The sequence below is a fragment of the Scyliorhinus canicula genome, chromosome 18 (genome assembly GCF_902713615.1).
Source record: "Scyliorhinus canicula chromosome 18, sScyCan1.1, whole genome shotgun sequence".
In the NCBI taxonomy this organism is placed as follows: domain Eukaryota; kingdom Metazoa; phylum Chordata; class Chondrichthyes; order Carcharhiniformes; family Scyliorhinidae; genus Scyliorhinus; species Scyliorhinus canicula.
This window is the reverse complement of record NC_052163.1, coordinates 119,461,145-119,480,446: the sequence shown is the minus strand read 5'-3', so window position 1 is coordinate 119,480,446 and position 19,302 is coordinate 119,461,145. Positions and strand designations below refer to the sequence as shown.

The 19,302-nt window shown below is 44.9% G+C and overlaps 1 protein-coding gene across 5 annotated transcripts in view; it reads right to left on the bottom strand.

Annotated features, from left to right (window-relative positions):
• The window catches only part of celf5a (cugbp, Elav-like family member 5a), a 512,219-nt gene that overhangs the window by 470,333 nt on the left and 22,584 nt on the right, over nucleotides 1-19,302 (bottom strand). For all 5 annotated transcript variants that reach the window (XM_038777514.1, XM_038777515.1, XM_038777513.1 and 2 more), the window contains exon 2: nucleotides 4,227-4,309. In XM_038777514.1, coding sequence (XP_038633442.1) covers nucleotides 4,227-4,309 — 83 coding nt within the window. The remainder of the gene's footprint in view (nucleotides 1-4,226; nucleotides 4,310-19,302) is intronic.

Sequence of the window (19,302 nt, the reverse complement as noted above, 5' to 3'; positions counted from 1 at the left end):
CCCCGCCAAGCCTGGCCTGACATGGTATCAGCTGCAGACCTCAGCTCAGCCCTGGGAGGTGAGGAAAGGGGAACAGAAGGTGTGGGGTGGTGGGTGAGAGATCTTCAAGGAGTGTTATGAAGCCAGGAATAGCAAAGACGTGTTAGTCGTCTCACTGCCATGTGCAAGGAGCCTATTGCCTGTTTACGGTGGGAGCATGAGTTAAAATAGCATCAATCGTATTTCATCTGGTGGGGGTTGGTGGGGGGGGGGGGGGGGGGGTGGAATTGTGCCAAAATTGTTAATCAGGGAGTCAATGGCATAGTGACATTGTCACTGGACTAGTAATCCAGAGACCCAGGGTAATGCGCTGGAGATCCAAGGCAGATGGTGACATTTGAATGCAATAAAATTCTGCAATTAAACATCGAATGATGACCATGTGTCGAATGCCGTAAAAACCCATCTGGTTCACTTTGAATCTGCCTTCCTTACCTGGTCTGGAGTCACGTATAGTCCATGTGACTCCAGACCACCAACAACAATGTGGCTGATGCTCAGTTCAACATGGGCAACATGAATGAATAAAAAACAAAGTTCCCATTTCACAATTGCAATTGGAGGTAAGTTACAATATCTCCACCATCAAAGGGCCTCACTGCAGCGGATTTACCCAAGCTCCTTATATTATGTTAAAATAAAGCGTGCACACAAACAGACACACACACACACACACACATACACAGACACAGACACACACACACACACAGATACCGATACAGACAGGTGATGAAGCCTTGGACCCGGATCAATCTGTTGATCCATCGTGAAGAGCGGTTAGATAAATTGACAGCAGAGAAGGACATTGTATTAACAACATTGTCAAGCTGTGACAGAGCAATTTGAAAATATTAAATTGTTAATCACCATGTTGGGAATGTTCTCAGGCAGGGCAGCTGCTCATTGAATGTTGAAGAAAGAAAAAGAGAAAAAGAAGACTTACCTTTAGGATTTCCCATAGGACATTACAGCCAATGAAGTGCAGTAGTCGCTGCCGTAATGCAAAAATCACTGCAGCCAATTGATGCACAGCAAGCTCCCACAAAGAACAGTGATCAGATTATTTACTTTTAGGGGCACAATTTTACGATTCCCCTGCCGGTAGGTTTGCAGATGTAGGGGCGGCTGTAAAATTCTTTGGATGGCCTTCCCACCAGGATCTCCCCCCACACCCCCCGACCTCGCCACAATTTTACAGGTGGGAGAGGCGCAGCCTAGTCCAGCCTGCTTGCCCTTGCCCTGGGTGAGGCCTTTACGTGACCAATTCGATCCCGGCCCCGGGTCACTGTGTGTGGAGTTTGCACATTCTCCCTGTGTCTGCGTGGGTCTCACCCCCAAAACCCAAAGATGCGCAGGGTAGGTGGATTGTCCGCGCTAAATTGCCCCTTAATTGGAAATTCTTTTTTAATAAGTGACGCAATCGCCACCGACTCCTCAGATAGCGGGAAGGGACCCCCGACCTCCTAAAAATGTCGCCTAGGGAGTGGTTGAGGCCTAAATGTTGGCAGGACTCTGGGGAGAACACCTCTGTTCTTCTTCAAAACAGGATCATGAGATCTTTTACATTGCGCTGAGAGGGAAGACGGGACCTCAGTTTAGTATCTCATCCAAAAGGTGGCGTCTCTGATGATTCAGTGCTCTCTCAATACTGCGCTGGAGTCTTTAGTGTAGCGCTGAAATGCATAATTATCTGAAGGGTTGGGTAATGATAGACCACTGGCAATGGGGACAGTGGAGAGATCACCCGAACATTACAGTTTATTTTTAAGAGAAACACCAAGCATGACAATGAAAAATATCCAACTATTAGGGTATATCGACAGATTGTAAACACAGTCTTTATCATCGCACTATGAGAAATACAGCCTTCCATACATATAGGTAGGGTTTCCAATCACAAAGTGAACACCTATCAAATGGAGAGGGATGGATGGGCGGAAGATGGTGGTGTAGTGTTGATGTCAGTGGACTGGTAATCCAGGGGCCCAGGCTAATGTCCTGGGGACAAGGTTCAAATCCCATCACGGCAGCTGGTGGAGCAATTGTCAATTGTTGTAAAAACCCATCTGGTTCACTAATGTCCTTTAGGGAAGGAAATCTGCCGTCCTTACCAGGTCTGACCTACATGTTGACTGTTAAGTCACTCAGTTCAAGGGCAATGAGGCATGGGTGACAAATTCTGGTCTTACCAGCGATCCCACGAAAGAATTAAAAAGGAACACTTTCATTTAACATTGCAAAACGTCCCAAGCCTCTTCACATAAAGTGTTATCAGACAAAATCTGACACTGAGCCACATCGGGACTGGTGACCAAAGGTTTCGTCAAAGAGGGAGGTTTTAAGGAGAAAGCTAATGGAGCAGAAGGTGGTGGAGAGGATGAGGAGAGGAATTCCAGTGCTTCGCTCCTCAGCAGCAGAAACCAATCAACTGGCTTTTCCAGCCCCAGTTTGCACTGGGCAGCCCAGTGGCGTAGTGGTTAGCACTGCTGCCACACAACTCTAGGGTCCCGGGATCAATTCCGGTCTCGGGTGACTGTCTGTGTGGAGTCTGCACTTTCTCCCCGTGTCTGTGTGGGTTTCCTCCGGGTGCTCCGGTTTCCTCACACAGCCCAGAGATGTGCAGGTTAGGTGGATTGGCCATGATAAATTAGCCCTTCGTGTCTAAAAGGTGAGGTGGGGTTACTGGGTTACAGGGATAGGGTGGAGGTGCGGGCCTAAGTAGGGTGCTCTTTCCAAGGGCCGGTGCGGACCCGATGGGCCGACTGGCCTCCTTCTGCACTGGTAAAATCTGTTCGGAAAAGGGATACGGAGCAGTTGAATGGAACACAAAAGGAAAGTATTTGCACTTACACAGTACAGTTTGCACGTCATTCAGAATCATCACAAAGAACTTCACAAACAAAAATCTACTTCAAAACATGGCCCGACTGCTATATTGTACTTGCCGGCCCTTTTAAGCATAGCAAGATACCGCGCACAGCACTGAGACACATTCATCTGTATATTTTGGCCATGTCAAAATGTTGACCAGGACACCAGGTGAACTGCCTGTACATGCACTTTCTAAAATAACCAGAACAGGCAGATGGTTCCTTGGTTTCATGTCTTAACCATAGGATGGAATACTGACAGTGCAGAACTCACTCAACCCAGCACTCGTTGGAGTATCATTCCAGGTTGTGAGATCAATTGTTCAATTTGGCTTCTCAAATTTCTTTGCTCAATACAAAAAACACTTGTAGCCTTATCACGTTGTCCAAACATCGCGGGTCACTGTGCACAATGAATTATTTTGGGATTACAATGACTAAATAAGAACATAAAGAAGTAGGAGCAAGAGTAGGCCATTTGGCCACTTGATGGTCATTTAATAGGATCATGGCCAACCTGCTCTGGGCCTCAACTCCATTTTCCTGCTTGTTCCCCCGACCCTAGGTTCCCCTATAGTTCAAAGAGGCTGTCCATCTTGCTCACGTGCGTATTCAGTGACTCAACCTCCACAGCTCTCCTGGGCTGAGAACTCCAACAGTTCACAACTCACAGAGAAGAAATTCCTCTGTCGTCTCTGTCTTAAATGGTTACAGCAACCCCACAACACCAGGTTAAAGTCGAGACTTCTGACTGTTCCCACCCCAGACCAAAGCCAGCATCGCCATATTAAATGGTTACATCAGAAAAGTGTCTATATTTAAAGTAAAACTGAGATTGGTTTGCTTGCTACAGAGAGGATGTATTGGTCCATAGGGATCCAGACCCAGCCATCCACCATCTAAGAGTTAAGAGTTGAAATCGAACCATGAACAAGTTAGAAAACCAGTCCTTATATTTTTGCGCATTCAAAGCTAAATTGGTCTCAAATTGGTTGCACAGGAAAGTTGCAAATGCCAATAAAAAAGCAAAAGCATTTGGCCTCAAAACAGCCCTTTAATCATAATCTCCTGCAGTTACCCAGACTAAAATTATCCCTGAGGGACATCTTCTTTACATTAATTACAATGAAGCCTCCAGGAAAATACATATTCAAGCCACACTCAGCTGTAAACAAGTGATGGAGCTGGTTAAGGTCTGTTAACCTATAAGCCGCTTTACAAAAAAAGGAGTTCCAGAATCCAGTTTAGACAGCAAGCAAAGAGCAACAAAAGCAAAGGGAGATAATATAAATCTATTCAACAACGCGCCTCACTTACCCCGGGCAATGTCTTCTGCTCATGTAATGCATTCTGCGCCTTGATAGCAGATTCTCTTGCACAGTACGTAAGGAAGGCACAGCCTAGAGGAACAAGAATATGGTATTAAAAAAAGAATCAAACTAGAATTTCATTCCACACAACCATGATTTTAAAAATATATGAGAAGCGAAGGTGAATGAAGATTGCCAGGTTTAGCACACTGGGCTAAATCGCTGGCTTTTAAAGCAGACCAAGGCAGGCCAGCAGCACGGTTCAGTTCCTGTACCAGCCTCCCCGAACAGGCGCCGGAATGTGGTGTCTAGGGACTTTTCACAGTAACTTCATTTGAAGCCTACTTGTGACAATATGCAATTTTCATTTCATTAAATGGTGCAGCTTCATGTGCCCCTCCGTCTTTCCCCACACATTTAGAATAGAATAGTAAAGAATTTACAGTGCAGAAGGTCATTCGGCCCATCGAGTCTACACCCAGCCCTTGAAAGAGCAGCCTGCTTCAGTCCACTATCCCTGTAACCCAGTAACCCCACCTAACCTTTTGACACTAAGGGGCAATTTAGCGTGGCCAATCCACCTAACCAGTCAACCTAACAGTACCTTGTGTTGCCCTATTATGTGTTTTCTTTTTCTTTTCCTTTCTTTCATGTACTCTGTTGAGCTGCTCGCAGAAAAATACTTTTCACTGTACCTCGGTACACATGACCATAAACCAACCCATCCATCCATCTTCGGAATGGCAAAAGCAACCTCATTTCAGGGAAACAAAAACTCAAGAGTTTTGTCCCGGGCACCCTCAGGCATTGAAACAAGCTTCATGATGCTACCATTAACTCTCGTCCATCGCTTGGCGTACTTTGATTTATCCAACATCTCCTCCCCAATTTGTACTTCAGAAATATAGCGACAAACAGTATGGGAACAATCATTCCCATCCTTCCGCGTCTCAACTGCAAGGGTCATGGAACAGAGTTCCCGAAGTATGTTCATTTTATTCATTTGAGGAAACAAAAAATACTCCACAGACCTTTCCACCCTAGAATTTCATAATTCCATGCATTTTGGAACTGTAAGGTTCACTAGGTTGATCCCAGAGATGGAGGATTTTTTATGAGGAGTGGTTGAGTAGGTTGGCCTGTACTCATTGAAGTTTAGAAGAATGAGAGGTGACCTTATTGAGACCTTATTATTCCAAGAGGGCTTGACAGGGTAGATGCTGAGAGGTGTTTCTCCTTGTGGGAGAGTCTAGGACCAGAGGTCATACACTCAGAGTAAGGGGTCACCCATTTAAAACAGAGATAAGGAATAATTTATTTCCTCAGAGGGTAGTGAATCTGTGGAATTTTTTACCGCAGTGACTGTAGAGGCTGTGTCATAAGGTATGTTCAATGCTGAGATAGACAGATTTGTAATCAGTAAGGGAATCAAGGGTTTTTTTCATAGAATTTACAGTGCAGAAGGAGGCCATTCGGCCTATCGAGTCTGCACCGGCTCTTGGAAAGAGCACCCTACCCAATCCCACACCTCCACCCTATTTCCATAACCCAGTAACCCCACCCAACACTAAGGGCAATTTTGGACACTAAGGGCAATTTATCATGGCCAATCCACCTAACCTGCACATCTTTGGATTTATGGGGATAAAGCAAGATGGTAGAATTGAGGATTATCATATCAGATCAGTCTTGATCTCATTGAATGGCAAAGCAGACTCGATGGGCCAAATGGTCTATAAAACACCACTCGCGTTAGATGAGGGGCTTCAGCGGGAAACGCGCGACCAAGGCCGCAGGGTACCACACTGCCCAAAGGTCACGCACCCAGGGGCCTCCGACCCCTTGGGAGGCCTCCACAAGTGCCATTCCATCTAATCCCCATTTGTGGAGACGAGTGCTGAACAGTATTCGCCCAAGATCTCCGAGATGAAGGGGATTAATCCCCACGCCTCAGCTACTTTGGGAATCTAAAATGGGACTAGCTAACCTGTTGTAATATGCAGATTTGCTAAAAGGTGATACCGCCCACAATGGGTGAGATTCACATCGCAACGTCTTGCGAGAACGTGTTGGGTCTCATGAGGCGTCGCAAGGCGGGTAGATCCCAGGAACGGGGTCTCCCGGCATCTATCGGCCACGCTGTGCCGCTGCCAGCTGCTTTTCGGGAGCAGCAGACCCAGAAAATTGCGCCCACCGATTCTTCAACTGCAGAGCAAACAAATGAATTCCCGAAGCTCAGTCTTCCAGCAGCACCTCTACTGGACTGAGCACTTCACGGAGTCCAAGAACTGATCATTCACTTAACTGCTGTCCGAATAGTCTTGTGGTGTTACCTCTCAGAGAGCTTAACCCAGTCTTTTCTCTCCGACACACACACACACACCCACACACTCTGAACCTACCCTCTCTCAACGCCTGTCTTTTTTTCCTGAATCACTGTTGCTAGGCAACAGCAAAGCTTTTCTACTTTGTGTTTTCTTTCCAAAATCAAAGAACTTCAAACCCCGTTGAACCCATTTCTTTCATTTCAGGGATTTTAAGACCTCATTAAAATAGATATCCATATATACACACACAAACAAACCCAAAAGATCTGAAAACTTTAGTGACAAGTCTATCTAGACACCCAGGCATCAATGTTCATAAACAATACCTAGATTAAGGGGGCAGCACGGTAGCATTGTGGATAGCACAATCGCTTCACAGCTCCAGGGTCCCACGTTCGATTCCAGCTTGGGTCACTGTCTGTGTGGAGTCTGCACATCCTCCCCGTGTCTGCGTGGGTTTCCTCCGGGTGCTCCGGTTTCCTCCCACAGTCCAAAGATGTGCAGGTTAGGTGGATTGGCCATGATAAATTGCCATTAGTGTTGGGTGGGGTTACTGGGTTATGGGGATAGGGTGGAGGTGTTAACCTTGGGTAGGGTGCTCTTTCCAGGAGCTGGTGCAGACTTGATGGGCCGAATGGCCTCCTTCTGCACTGTAAATTCTATGATTAAACTGAAACCATTTTTACCTTTCCAAACACGTAAATATGTATATAAATATAAATTCAACTAAAAATTATACAATGTTCACAACAACTGTGTCTCAAAACTGCAAGTGCCTTGACTCAGTGGTAGAGCTCTGGTTTCTTGAGTTAGAAGGTTGTAGGTTGTAGGCCAACTCAGAGACTCCAGCACATAATCTGGACTGACACTTCACTGCAGTGCTCAACAAGCACGTTGTGCACAGCCAGGGGTGCTGTCTTTTGCATGAGATGTCAAACTGAGTCACTGCTCTCGCAGGTGGACATTAAACATTCCACGGTGTTACATAAAGACGAGCAGGACAGCTCTGTGGCTAACATCCATCAGTCAGCCAGCACCTAAAAGGGATGATCTAGTCGCTTGTTTCATTGTTGGCCATTGCTGCGCACATATCGGTTGCCACATTTCCTCAAGTTCCTTACTCGCTGTTGACACATACACGCAGAATAAATCATTTAGGACTGAGAGTAGGAGAAATTTATTCATTCAAAGGGTTCCCAGTCTTTTGAATTTTGTACACCAAAGAGTTGCGGATCTTCAGTTGTTGAATGTACGAGGTCGAGGGATTTTTGGGCACCAACAAATTCAAAGGATATGGGGATTGGAGGGACATTAGAGTTGAGGTAGAAGATTAGGGCAGCACGATAGCATTGTGGATAGCACAATTGCTTCACTGCTCCAGGGTCCCAGGTTCGATTCCCCGCTGGGTCACTGTCTGTGTGGAGTCTGCACATCCTCCCCGTGTGTGCGTGGGTTTCCTCCGGGTGCTCCGGTTTCCTCCCACAGTCCAAAGATGTGCGGGTTAGATGGATTGGCCATGATAAATTGCCATTAGTGTTGGGTGGGGTTACTGGGCTATGGGGATAGGGTGGAGGTGTTAACCTTGGGTAGGGTGCTCTTTCCAGGAGCCGGTGCAGACTCGATGGGCCGAATGGCCTCCTTCTGCACTGTAAGTTCTATGAAATGAAATTAGCCAAGATCTTACTGAATGGGTTGTTCAGGGCCTGTACTGCGTTGTAATGTTCTATGTTTCTTGTTCCTGTATCAAGCTATGGTCGCGAACCTGACTGACTTTTCACCTTCAAGGTCTGTCGGTCACTTTGGCAGATTTCAGTGTCCTTCATCCCTGACCAGACCACAGTGCTGAGCTACTCTGGGTCCCGTTGCATGGCTACTCCAAAACTATTACCTACAGTGCACATAAAGACAGCCAGAAATGTGTTTGTTACATAAAATAGTAGCTAGCTAGCAGGTGCGATGCAAAAACATAGTTGACTGGTGCTAAACTCTGGACTTGGAGAATAGAAGCCCAGCAGTGAATTATATGCAGGAAATGAGAGAATGCCAGAGCATTAGAGAACTGGCATTGAGTTAAATACAGGGCAATCACAAACTGGCAGTGAATCATACACAGGGCATTAGCAAGCTGGTAACAAGTTATACAACGGGTATTAGAGAACTGGCAGAGAGTTACGACACAGGGCACTAGGCAGCTGGCGATCAATTGCATAAGCACTAGATGGCTGGTAGCGTATTATATGTAGAGCAACAGATGGTTGGCAGTGAGTCATGCACAGGGCATTGGATAGTTGGCAATGAGTTACACAGGGCAAGAGAGTTATACACAAGACACCAGATGGCTCGCAGTGTGTTACACACAGGGCACCAGATGCTGCTACTGACTTATATGCAGTGCACTAGATGTTTGTTAGCCTGTAATGCACAGGTCACCAGAGTCTGGTAATGAGCTACACACAGGACCCCAGCTACAGAGGGCTACAGAGAACTGGCAGTGAATTACTCACAGGGTATCAGACAGTTTGCATTGTGAATCGTGAAGGACACCAGACAGTTGGTATCAAGATACACACAGGACGCCAGATGGTTGGCAACAACTTATATCAAGGATAACTAATGACTGGCACTGATTTATATCGTTATATTAGGATAACAGGGGGGAAAGCATGAAATTTGCACATAGCTAGAACAATCACCCCCCCCACCATTTGAACTCCCTGAATTTAAACATTAAACTCCATTCAGCTCTTTGTGATTTTTTTATGTGTTACTAGTAAGTGGCAAAGTGGTGGGACAAGTCCTAAGGTAATAAAACAGATTAATTTCTTTTGTTCAGCTCACTATCCGGCATGTGCGGTTAACATTTATGCCTCCCTTCAGCTCTGAAGGCGAGTCTTAAATCTAAGACTTAAAACTTAAATCGCTTTCTCTCTCCACCGATGCTGCCAGACCCGCTGAGTCTTCCCAGCATTTTTTGTTTTTATTTCAGATTTCCAGCATCCACAGCATTTGACATGTTCAGGATCCCATTACCACCAAGAGAAGGAGAAATCTACGCAGAGTGCACACTCTCACTCCCCCTTAAGAAAAAGGTACACTTACCAAAACTCAGGGAGCTCATATACATGTTAGCAGCCGCCATGATTAAGACCCCCACAGGTGTGTGTAGACGTATTGCTGGGATTCAACCAGCTAAAGCTGCAGAGCTAAGAACCCCAATAAGCTTCCCACCACTCATCCAGCCATGACCAACTCTAAGGTTAAGAGGTGACTTAATTGCGGCATACAAGATGATCAGAGGATAGGGTGGACAGTGAGAGCCTTTTTCCTTGGATGGTGATGTCTAGCATGAGGGGACATAGCTTTAAATTGAGAGGAAATAGATATAGGGCAGATGTCAGAGGTAGGATCTTTACTCAGAGAGTAGTAAGGGCGTGGAATGCCCTGCCTGAAACAGTAGTGGACTTGCCAACACTAAGGGCATTTAAATCGTCATTGGATAGACATATGGACAATAAGGGAATAGTGTAGATGGGCTTGAGTGGTTTCACAGGTCGGCGCAACATCGAGGGCCGAAGGGCCTGTACTGCGCTGTAATGTTCTATGTTCTATGTTCTATCCCATGGAGTGTTGACGGTGCGGGTGATCTGAAGTTGAGTATGAAGAATCAAATCCCGCCCCAGTTACAGGGTCGCATTAGAACATAGAATGATACAGCGCAGTACAGGCCCTTCGGCCCATGATGTTGCACCGACATGGGAAGTCAAAAACTAAAGGCCATCTAACCTACACTATGCCATTATCATCCATATGCTTATCCAATAAACTTTTAAATGCCCTCAATGTTGGCGAGCTCACTACTGTTGCAGGTAGGGCATTCCACGGCCTCACCACTCTTTGCGTAAAAAACCTACCTCTGACCTCTGTCCTATATCTATTACCCCTCAATTTAAGGCTATGTCCCCTCGTGCTAGCCACCTCCATCCGCGGAAGAAGGTTCTCACTGTCCACCCTATCTAACCCTCTGATCATTTTGTATGCTTCTATTAAGTCACCTCTTAACCTTCTTCTCTCTAACATTAGTGACCCTGGCTGGTTAGTCAATCAATAACAGCTACTGCCACTCAATCATGGCTGATCTCATCCTGGCCTTAAATCCACCGGCCTGCTCGTTCTCCATAACTCTTCAACCCATTACATTTTTTTTAAAATTTAGAGTGCCCAATTATTTTTTTTCCAATTAAGAGGCAATTTAGCGTGGCCAATCCATCTACCTACACATCTTTTTTGGGTTAGAACATAGAACATAGAACAGTACAGCACAGAACAGGCCCTTCGGCCCTCGATGTTGTGCCGAGCCATGATCACCCTACTCAAACCCACGTATCCACCCTATACCCGTAACCCAACAACCCCCCCCATTAACCTTTACTTTTTTTAGGACACTACGGGCAATTTAGCATGGCCAATCCACCTAACCCGCACATCTTTGGACTGTGGGAGGAAACCGGAGCACCCGGAGGAAACCCACGCACACAGGGGGAAGACGTGCAGACTCCACACAGACAGTGACCCAGCCGGGAATCGAACCTGGGACCCTGGAGCTGTGAAGCATTTATGCTAACCACCATGCTACCCTGCTGCCCCTAGGGGTAGCACCCACGCAGACAAGAGGAGAGTGTGACCCAGGGCCGGGATCGAACCCGGGTCCTCAGTGCGTGAGGCAGCTGTGCTAACCACTGCGCCACCACGCCACCCTTCCTTGAACCCATTACCAATTAAAAATCTGTCTAACTCCTCATTAAATGTACTCACTGTCCCAGCATCCACTGCACTCTGGGGTAGCAAATTCCATAGACTCACAACCCTTTGTAGAGGTACTTTCTCCTCAACTCTGTTTTAACTTTGCTGCCTCTTATCCTAAGGCTATGACCTCTTGCTCTAGAATGCCCAACAAGAGGAAGCATCCGCTCCACGTCTACTTGATCCATACCTTTTATCATCCAGTATACCTCAATTTTTTTTTTAAATGGCCAATCCACCTAACCAGCACGTCTTTGGACTGTGGGAGGAAACCGGAGCATCCGGAGGAAACCCACGCAGACACGGGGAGAACGTTCAGACTCCACACAGACAGTGACCCAGCGGGGAATCGAACCTGGAACCCAGGCGCTGTGAAACCACAGTGCTATCCACTTGTGCTACCGTGCTGCCCCTCGTATACCTCAATTTAATCTCCCCTCATTCTTCTAAACTTTCGAGCGTAGGCCTAAAGTACAAGAACAAGAGAATACAACAGTTTTTAAATTAAATACGAAACTGGACTGGTTTTAAGCTATACCTTCAACCAAACTGGAGAAATGTAAACAAAATGCTGCATCATGTAGCTAGTCCTACTGGCGATCTCTATGATTGATAAATTACAGCTGTATTGATTCTCTCCAGGAGGAAGAGGTGCGAGGTGGGGGGGAGGGAACATGTTGCGTCACCGAAGCAAACTGTGCTGACCTTTGAACCCTCTTCCTCAACAGATCAGACAAGTAATGACTATTAGCTCTGAAGCTGAGCACTAATGAAGGTGGGTTATTAGACAAAGGTTATTGACCTTTCAACACAGCCAAATAACACCCTGAATGCTAATTCAAGATCTGCTTAATCCAGTAATTTCCAATACAGGGCATTGACTGAGCAACGATGACCAGCTGTGTGATATAAGTGACAGCGGTTCATTTGTTCCTCCCACCAAGTCTTTTTGCTCGCCTGCCCTGCTGACACTGGCGTTCTGCTGCACAATTCCATGGACACCAGTAATTAAAACCAGTATCTCAGGAGGGAGCCTCGATAGTGGGTAAGAAAGATTGTTTGGCTGGAACCCAATCTGGTCCTCACCCAACATCCACACCCATGCATTTTGTACTCGGGTTTTGGGATACAATAGTGATCGGGAGTAGGATACCCATCCAATTTCCTTCGCTGCAACTTGGAGCATGAGGTTAATTGTGGTACCCTCTACTGGTACCCCAGCTGAAATCAGATAGTGCAGCACAGATGTCGAAATCAATTTGGGAATCACGTTATTGTATGGCGCACTTTCACGTATTTGGCCTACACTCCTCTGACTCTGGCCTCCTGTGCATACTCCTTCCCTATCATTCTATTTGTGGTGGCAAAGTGTTTCACGTCATCTCACTCCTACCCTGCGAAGCGTCTTCTTTAAATCTCCCTGTTCTGGAACTTCTCTCTGCATCTTTAACCGATTGATCTGCCAACTAGCTGCTCTGCTCCCACTCAATGTCCATGCTCTCCTACATGAAGCACCGTGAGAAGGTGCTATTTAAATGCGTGATGATCTACAATAGGCACAAATTGAGGAAACACCAATTCAAACATTGTTCAAATCCCAGTAGAAATCAGTAATACTGGCAACAGCAATACTGAAGTTCCATTTAAGGTATACAGGACCAGGTTGGACAAGTTTTACTGGTACCTTTCGTTTCCAAGTTTTACTGGGTTTTCCTATTCCGATTTTAAAAAAGATTTCAGCTTTCCCCAATAGTTCAGAAAGCACTGCCTAAACTGTGCAAGGGCAGGATGAGTTACGCTGTTGGCTTCAGTGGCTGACACCTTCCAAACTTGCAACCTCTACCATCAAGAAAGACCAGGGCAGCAGATACCTGGGAACTCCACCACCAGCAAATTCCCTTCCAAGCCACACACCATTCTGACTTGGAAATATATCCACTCCTTCACTGTCGCTGGGTCAAAATCCTGGAACTCCCTCCCTAACAGCGCTCTGAGTGTGCCTACACCACATGGATTACCGCGGTTCAAGAAGGCAGCTCATCGCCGCCTTCTCAAGGGCAATTAGGAAGGGCAATAAATGGTGGCGCCTGTAGTGATATGCATCACTGTATATATGCAAGTGGTTAAGGTAAATACACTACAACTAAATAACCACTAGAGGGAGCACATATACATAGATACACAGGAAATGGCCTCTCTCTTTTCACAGGAACGGCAGCTGGTGAGCAGGACACAGACAGGCAGCTCAGATGTGACATAGTCTAAGCGGTGGAGAGAGACGAACTCATAGAAATAAAGCATCTACTTCAACTGTAAGACTACGAGCTTTATTCAGACACAAGGAATAATACATGGTACCAGGAGTGGGGTGACTTCAGAATGCTTGCTAGAAAAGTTACACAAGATGCAGACAAAGCACAATCGATCACAGAAGAAACGCAGACTTGGGGAGGCTTCGCTGAGTCAATGCAACTCGTTGGAACTCCACCGCAGCTGAAAACAACAGGTAATTTAAGTCATAGATGGAAAACCTTTAAACAAACGTTCGAACTGTATATCGTAGCTAATGAGTTGAGTGCGGCCTCAGAAGAAATGAAAATAGCACTTCTCCTAGCGGGACATGAAGCTAGAGAAATCTATAACTGCTTTAATTACTTGAAAGGTGAAGACAACACCAAATTAGAAGTAATACTTAAGAAATTTGAAGATTACTATAACACTAGTAACAATGCTGCTTTAAGACATTCAATGCTCAGAGACCAAATTGCACAGGGAATGAATGTTGCAAAACTCAAACAATCATCAGAACAGTAGAACACTAATTGTCAATGTTGGAAAGCGCAATTGACAAGTGCAGATAACAAGAAAAAAAAACTTAGTTTTTAACAAGACAAAACGGCAAAAATGTTCTTTTCCACGGGTCTGAAGCAGTTAAAATGGCATCTGAGCACAAACTGCCTCGGGAACAAAAGACACAAATCTGGGTCTGCGCATGTGCAGGAAACGGCAGCCGTGCATGTGCAATTGAAAAAAGACGTTTTCGATTCAGATTGGTCTGCGCATGTGCAAGCCATGCATGTGCAATTGAAAAAAGAAGTTTTGGTGCCGATCGTTCTGCGCATGCGCAGTTGAACAAAAAGAGTGCACAGCTCGAAGAGGGATCACACATGCGCAGTTTACGAAAAAGCACACAGTAAAGGAAAAGCGATTTGCGCATGTGCAATCCATTCCTACGCTTTACGTCATGAGCGTCATGACATCAGAGACCCCGGACCACACCCACTTAAAGGGGAAATGTCCAAAAATTGAAAAAAAGAGTTTTGAAGCTACAAAACACAATCTTTTCACCTCGAAAGACAAAACAATGCCTGAACTTCTACCAACAGTTGAAAATAACCTCCGCAGCACTCTGGAAAAAGAAGTTTGCACCACCCAAAGTGAAGAGCACAATGACAAATCCAAAACCAAAGAAGATGATTTGTTCATTGAACATGAAGAGCACGATGACAAATCCGAAACAAAAGAAGATGATTTGTTTATCGAAGAATACTACTCAGACATGGCTGAGTTGTTTGGATATGATCATACAAGCATCAGCGCCACAGTTGAAAAGCTCAACATAACTCTACACATGGTAAATGAATCCAATACCATGATGCAATGGCCGATCATCAATACCCAAGAAGAAAACGATGCCACACAGCGAGTACTGAACGATTCCGCTAAGACAGCACAGATTGACTCCACAGCGAGACCACTGCACGACTCCACACAGAGAGCAATGAAAGACTCCACACAGAGAGCGATGAAAGACTCCACAGAGAGAGTGATACAGGCCTCCACAGTGAGTTTGTTGACAGACTCCACAATGGAAGCAACTCAAGACTCCATAAGAATGGAAGCAACTCAAGACTCCTCAAGATGAAAGGCTCAATGAAACATCACATACCACAAAGGACACTAACACAAGTAACTTTGAGAATGACTCGAATTATCCACACGGAACAGTCATTGAGCGCAACAAGAACAACAAAAAGCACAAGAAGCACAACAGAAACAAGAACAACAACAGCAACAACAAAAACAATAAGAAGCACAACAAGAACAACAACAAAAACTACAAGCACAACAAAAACTACAAGAACATGAACAAAAACAACAACAAGAAGCATAACAAAGGCAAAAACAGCAACAATAAGCACAACAAAAACAACAAGAACAACAACAATGAAACAACAACTTGTACGACATGGTACAACTCTGCACATGAAGGACAATGTAACAGCACAGCCCAAACCAATGGCAAGAGTACACATATACTATGGCATGACAATGAATCTCACAAATTCACATGCTCCACTACAAACAAGCAAACCAGCTTTCACGAAAGATGACAGACAGAATAAATACCGCAAGCACAGGAAAAAGTCCAGATCTGACAACAAAGATGACATACAGAATCGCTACCACAAGCATAGAAGAAAAAAAGTCTAAATCAGACAACAAAGTGAGTCGACTATTCAAACACCTCATGATGACTTCTTGGTTACTTAAACACAAGAACACTGATGACGGTCACAAATAAATCACAACATCAACATCACCACTTCAACAACAGAAGAGGAAAGCACCTCAACCGAAAAAGTTTGGACTTATACATTTTTAAAATTAAGATTGGACTCATAAGGGTGGGTTTAGCTCAGTGAGCTAGACAGCTGGTTTGTGATGCAGAACAAGGCCAGCAGCGTGGGTTCAATTCCCGTACCAGCTGAGTAATTCTGAATTCTCCCCGTGTACCCGAACAGGCGCTGGCATGTGGCGACTAGGGGCTTTTCACAGTAACTTCATACTTGTGACAATAAAAGGTTATTATTATAAATATTAATTGGCTTTGTATAATCATCAATATTATCACAACTTGTACATGTCATCATTTATCTACATGTTTTGTACAATTTTCTTTAAAAAAGTACAGAAAATATGTAACAAGAAAAAAGGGGGGATGTAGTGATATGCATCACTGTATATACACAAGGGGTTAAGGTAAATACACTACAACTAGGTAACCACTTGAGGGAGCACCAGAGATGTGTATATATACATAGACAAACAGGAAGTAGCCTCTCTCTCTCTCTTCACAGGAACAGCAGCTGGTGAGCGGGACACAGACAGGCAGCTCAGATGTAACATAGCATAAGCGCTGGAGAGAGAACAAACTCATAGAAATAAAGCATCTACTTCAACTGTATGACTACGAGCTTTATTCAGACACAAGGAATAATACAATGCCCACCCCCCATGAAAGAAAACGTGGCATTCGTAGTTACTTATTCTATAGTATTTGAAATTTCCTTCATAATTTCCCCTCTCAGTTGTATTCTTTCAAGGTAGAAAAGGCCAGGATCCTTCAATTGTTGCTGGTAATTCTGCCACTTGAAACTAGGAAATTGTCTCTTCTTCCCCCAGGTGTTGAACCCCCCCCCCCTCCCTCCCCCCCCCCCCCCCCCCCCCCCCCCCCCAGTGGCCCTGGAAATGGACTCAACGCTGGCGAAAGCTACGGCCTGAACGGAACATTCAAAATTAAAATGAAAGAAGCACATCAAACTCTAAATCATCCATAACAGGAGTTTAAGAGCATATGGAGTACCAGGGGCCAAAGACAAATCAGATCGTTTAGTACCAGCCTTAAGACATTCCACAACAGAAAGAATGGTTAGGCTGTAAACTAATGGATACGGACAAAAAGCCAAAGGCAAATGTAAAATTGTTTTTACAGAAAGGTGCTAAAAGCTTTTTACAAGAACACAGCAATCTGAAGTGATTTTACAACATACTAGAAAAGACCTAAACTATTGCTAAATGACTAAGTGGCTTTTACTAAAAAAAAACTAAGTGGAGTTGTGGATCAAATTAACCTTTTAACCTATGGCATTGTAACAGATACTCGTAAAATACAAGATATATTAAAGTCTCAGGAGAGGATCTGGAAGTTGAGAGGAGATGAGCCAGAGCTTGGAGTTGGCTCACACATCACCCCAGAGAGGGACAGGTTAGACAGCCTATTGAGAAAAGCAATTTCATGCTGCATGACCCCATAGACGGTAATGTGTTTTTTTCTTCCAATATCTCAAAAATAATGAAGCCTTGAAGAAGTTTCGAAAAGACAACAAACATGAAAATAACATTAAATTTGTGGCTCCTGCAACTACTTGGTGAGTTCACCTAGTGAGTAACTCAGCAATTAATAATCAGGAAGGTCCTCGTTTCCAACCCTCTGTGCACTGGGCTAACTGGTCTCAATGGTTGGCGAGATGGGCGGTACTATTGGATGCAATACTCCTGGCTCAGAGAAAGGTTAAAAATAGGACAGGGTTCTCATTCCTCGTTGCCATCAGATGATCAAGGTGAAAGGCAATAACAGGAGAGGGATCAAGTGTAATATCCTGAAATTAAATATATATTCATGAAGAAGGCAAGATACCAAAAAGTGACTGGTACCCCAGCCGACGTCTGCTGGAGAGACAAGGACATTCTGGGAGAGAAATCGTAGAATCATAGAATTCCTACATTGGAGGATGTCTCAATTCAGCCCACCGAGTCTGAAAGGGCACCCTACCCAGGCCCACTCCCCCACCCTTTCCCTATAACCCCGTAACCCCACCTAACCTTTGGTCACTGAGGGGCCATATTTTAACGTGGCCAATCTACCTAACCTGCACCAGTCTTTGGGCTGTGGGAAGAAACTGGAGCGCCCAGAGGAAACCCACGGGGAGAACGTGCAAACTCCACACAGACAATCACTCGGGGCTGGAATTGAACCCGGGTCCCTGGCGCTGTGAGGCAGCAGTGCTAACCACTGCACCATGAATGAAACACAAAAATAAAAGCAAAATACTGCACATGCTGGAAATTCAAAATTGAAAGTCAAGGAGCCAGAATTTCCTTCATAAAAACAGAAAATGCTGGATGAACTCAGCAGGTCTGACAGCGTCTGTTGCGAGATAAACAAGAGTTGATGTTCCAAGACCAAATGACTTATTCAGCAAGGAGAGTCACTCGGACACAAAACATTAATTTGCTTTCTCTCTAAGTTAGTTGGGGGTCGGAGAGGGCAGCTCTGTTTACAAAAACACGTTTACATTTTCACAACCTTCCCTTCCCCATGCTGTGTATTATCAACATTTTGTGTTTTTGTTTCATATTGCCCTTGTTCAAGCTTCCATATCTTTGATGTTTATTGCTTTGAAATCAGATCTTCAAGATTAGCTTGATTTTTTTTTAAACAAAAGCTTACGACTTCAATGAGTACTTCAGTCATAAAAATTAATTATGGTGTCTTACATTTTTCATCCACTTGACTGTTAACCAAATCCTTTCAAGATACTGAAACTCGAACAAACCACCTCGTCCATCTGTAAGGGTTGCTTACTTAAAGTAGGACTTCGAGGGCAGCACGGTGGCGCAGTGGGTTAGCCCTGTTGCCTCACAGCGCTGAGGCCCTGGATTCAATTCCGGCTCTGGGTCACTGCCGGTGTGGAGTTTGCACATTTTCCCCGTGTTTGAGTGCTTTTCGTCCCCGCAACCCAAAAATGTGCAGGGTAGGTGGATTGGCCACGCTAAATTGCCCCTTAATTGGAAAAAAATAATTGGGTACTCTAAATTCATATTAAAAAAACAACAAATTAAAGTTGGACTTCTAAGGGGGCAATTAAGAATCAACCACATTGCTATGGATCTGGAGCCATATGGAGGCCAGACCAGGTAAGGAGAACTGATTGCCTTCTTTAAAGGACAATAGTGAGCCAAATGGGTTTTTAGCAACAAGTGGGCAATCTTTCATGTCCTGCCTGGTTGTGACTTTTGGGGATTCTGTGCTGTTCCCTCTCCTCAACAATGTCTCCCCTTTTAATGAAGAGCACACAATGAGGATACAGTGATGCAGCAAGTGAAAGGGTC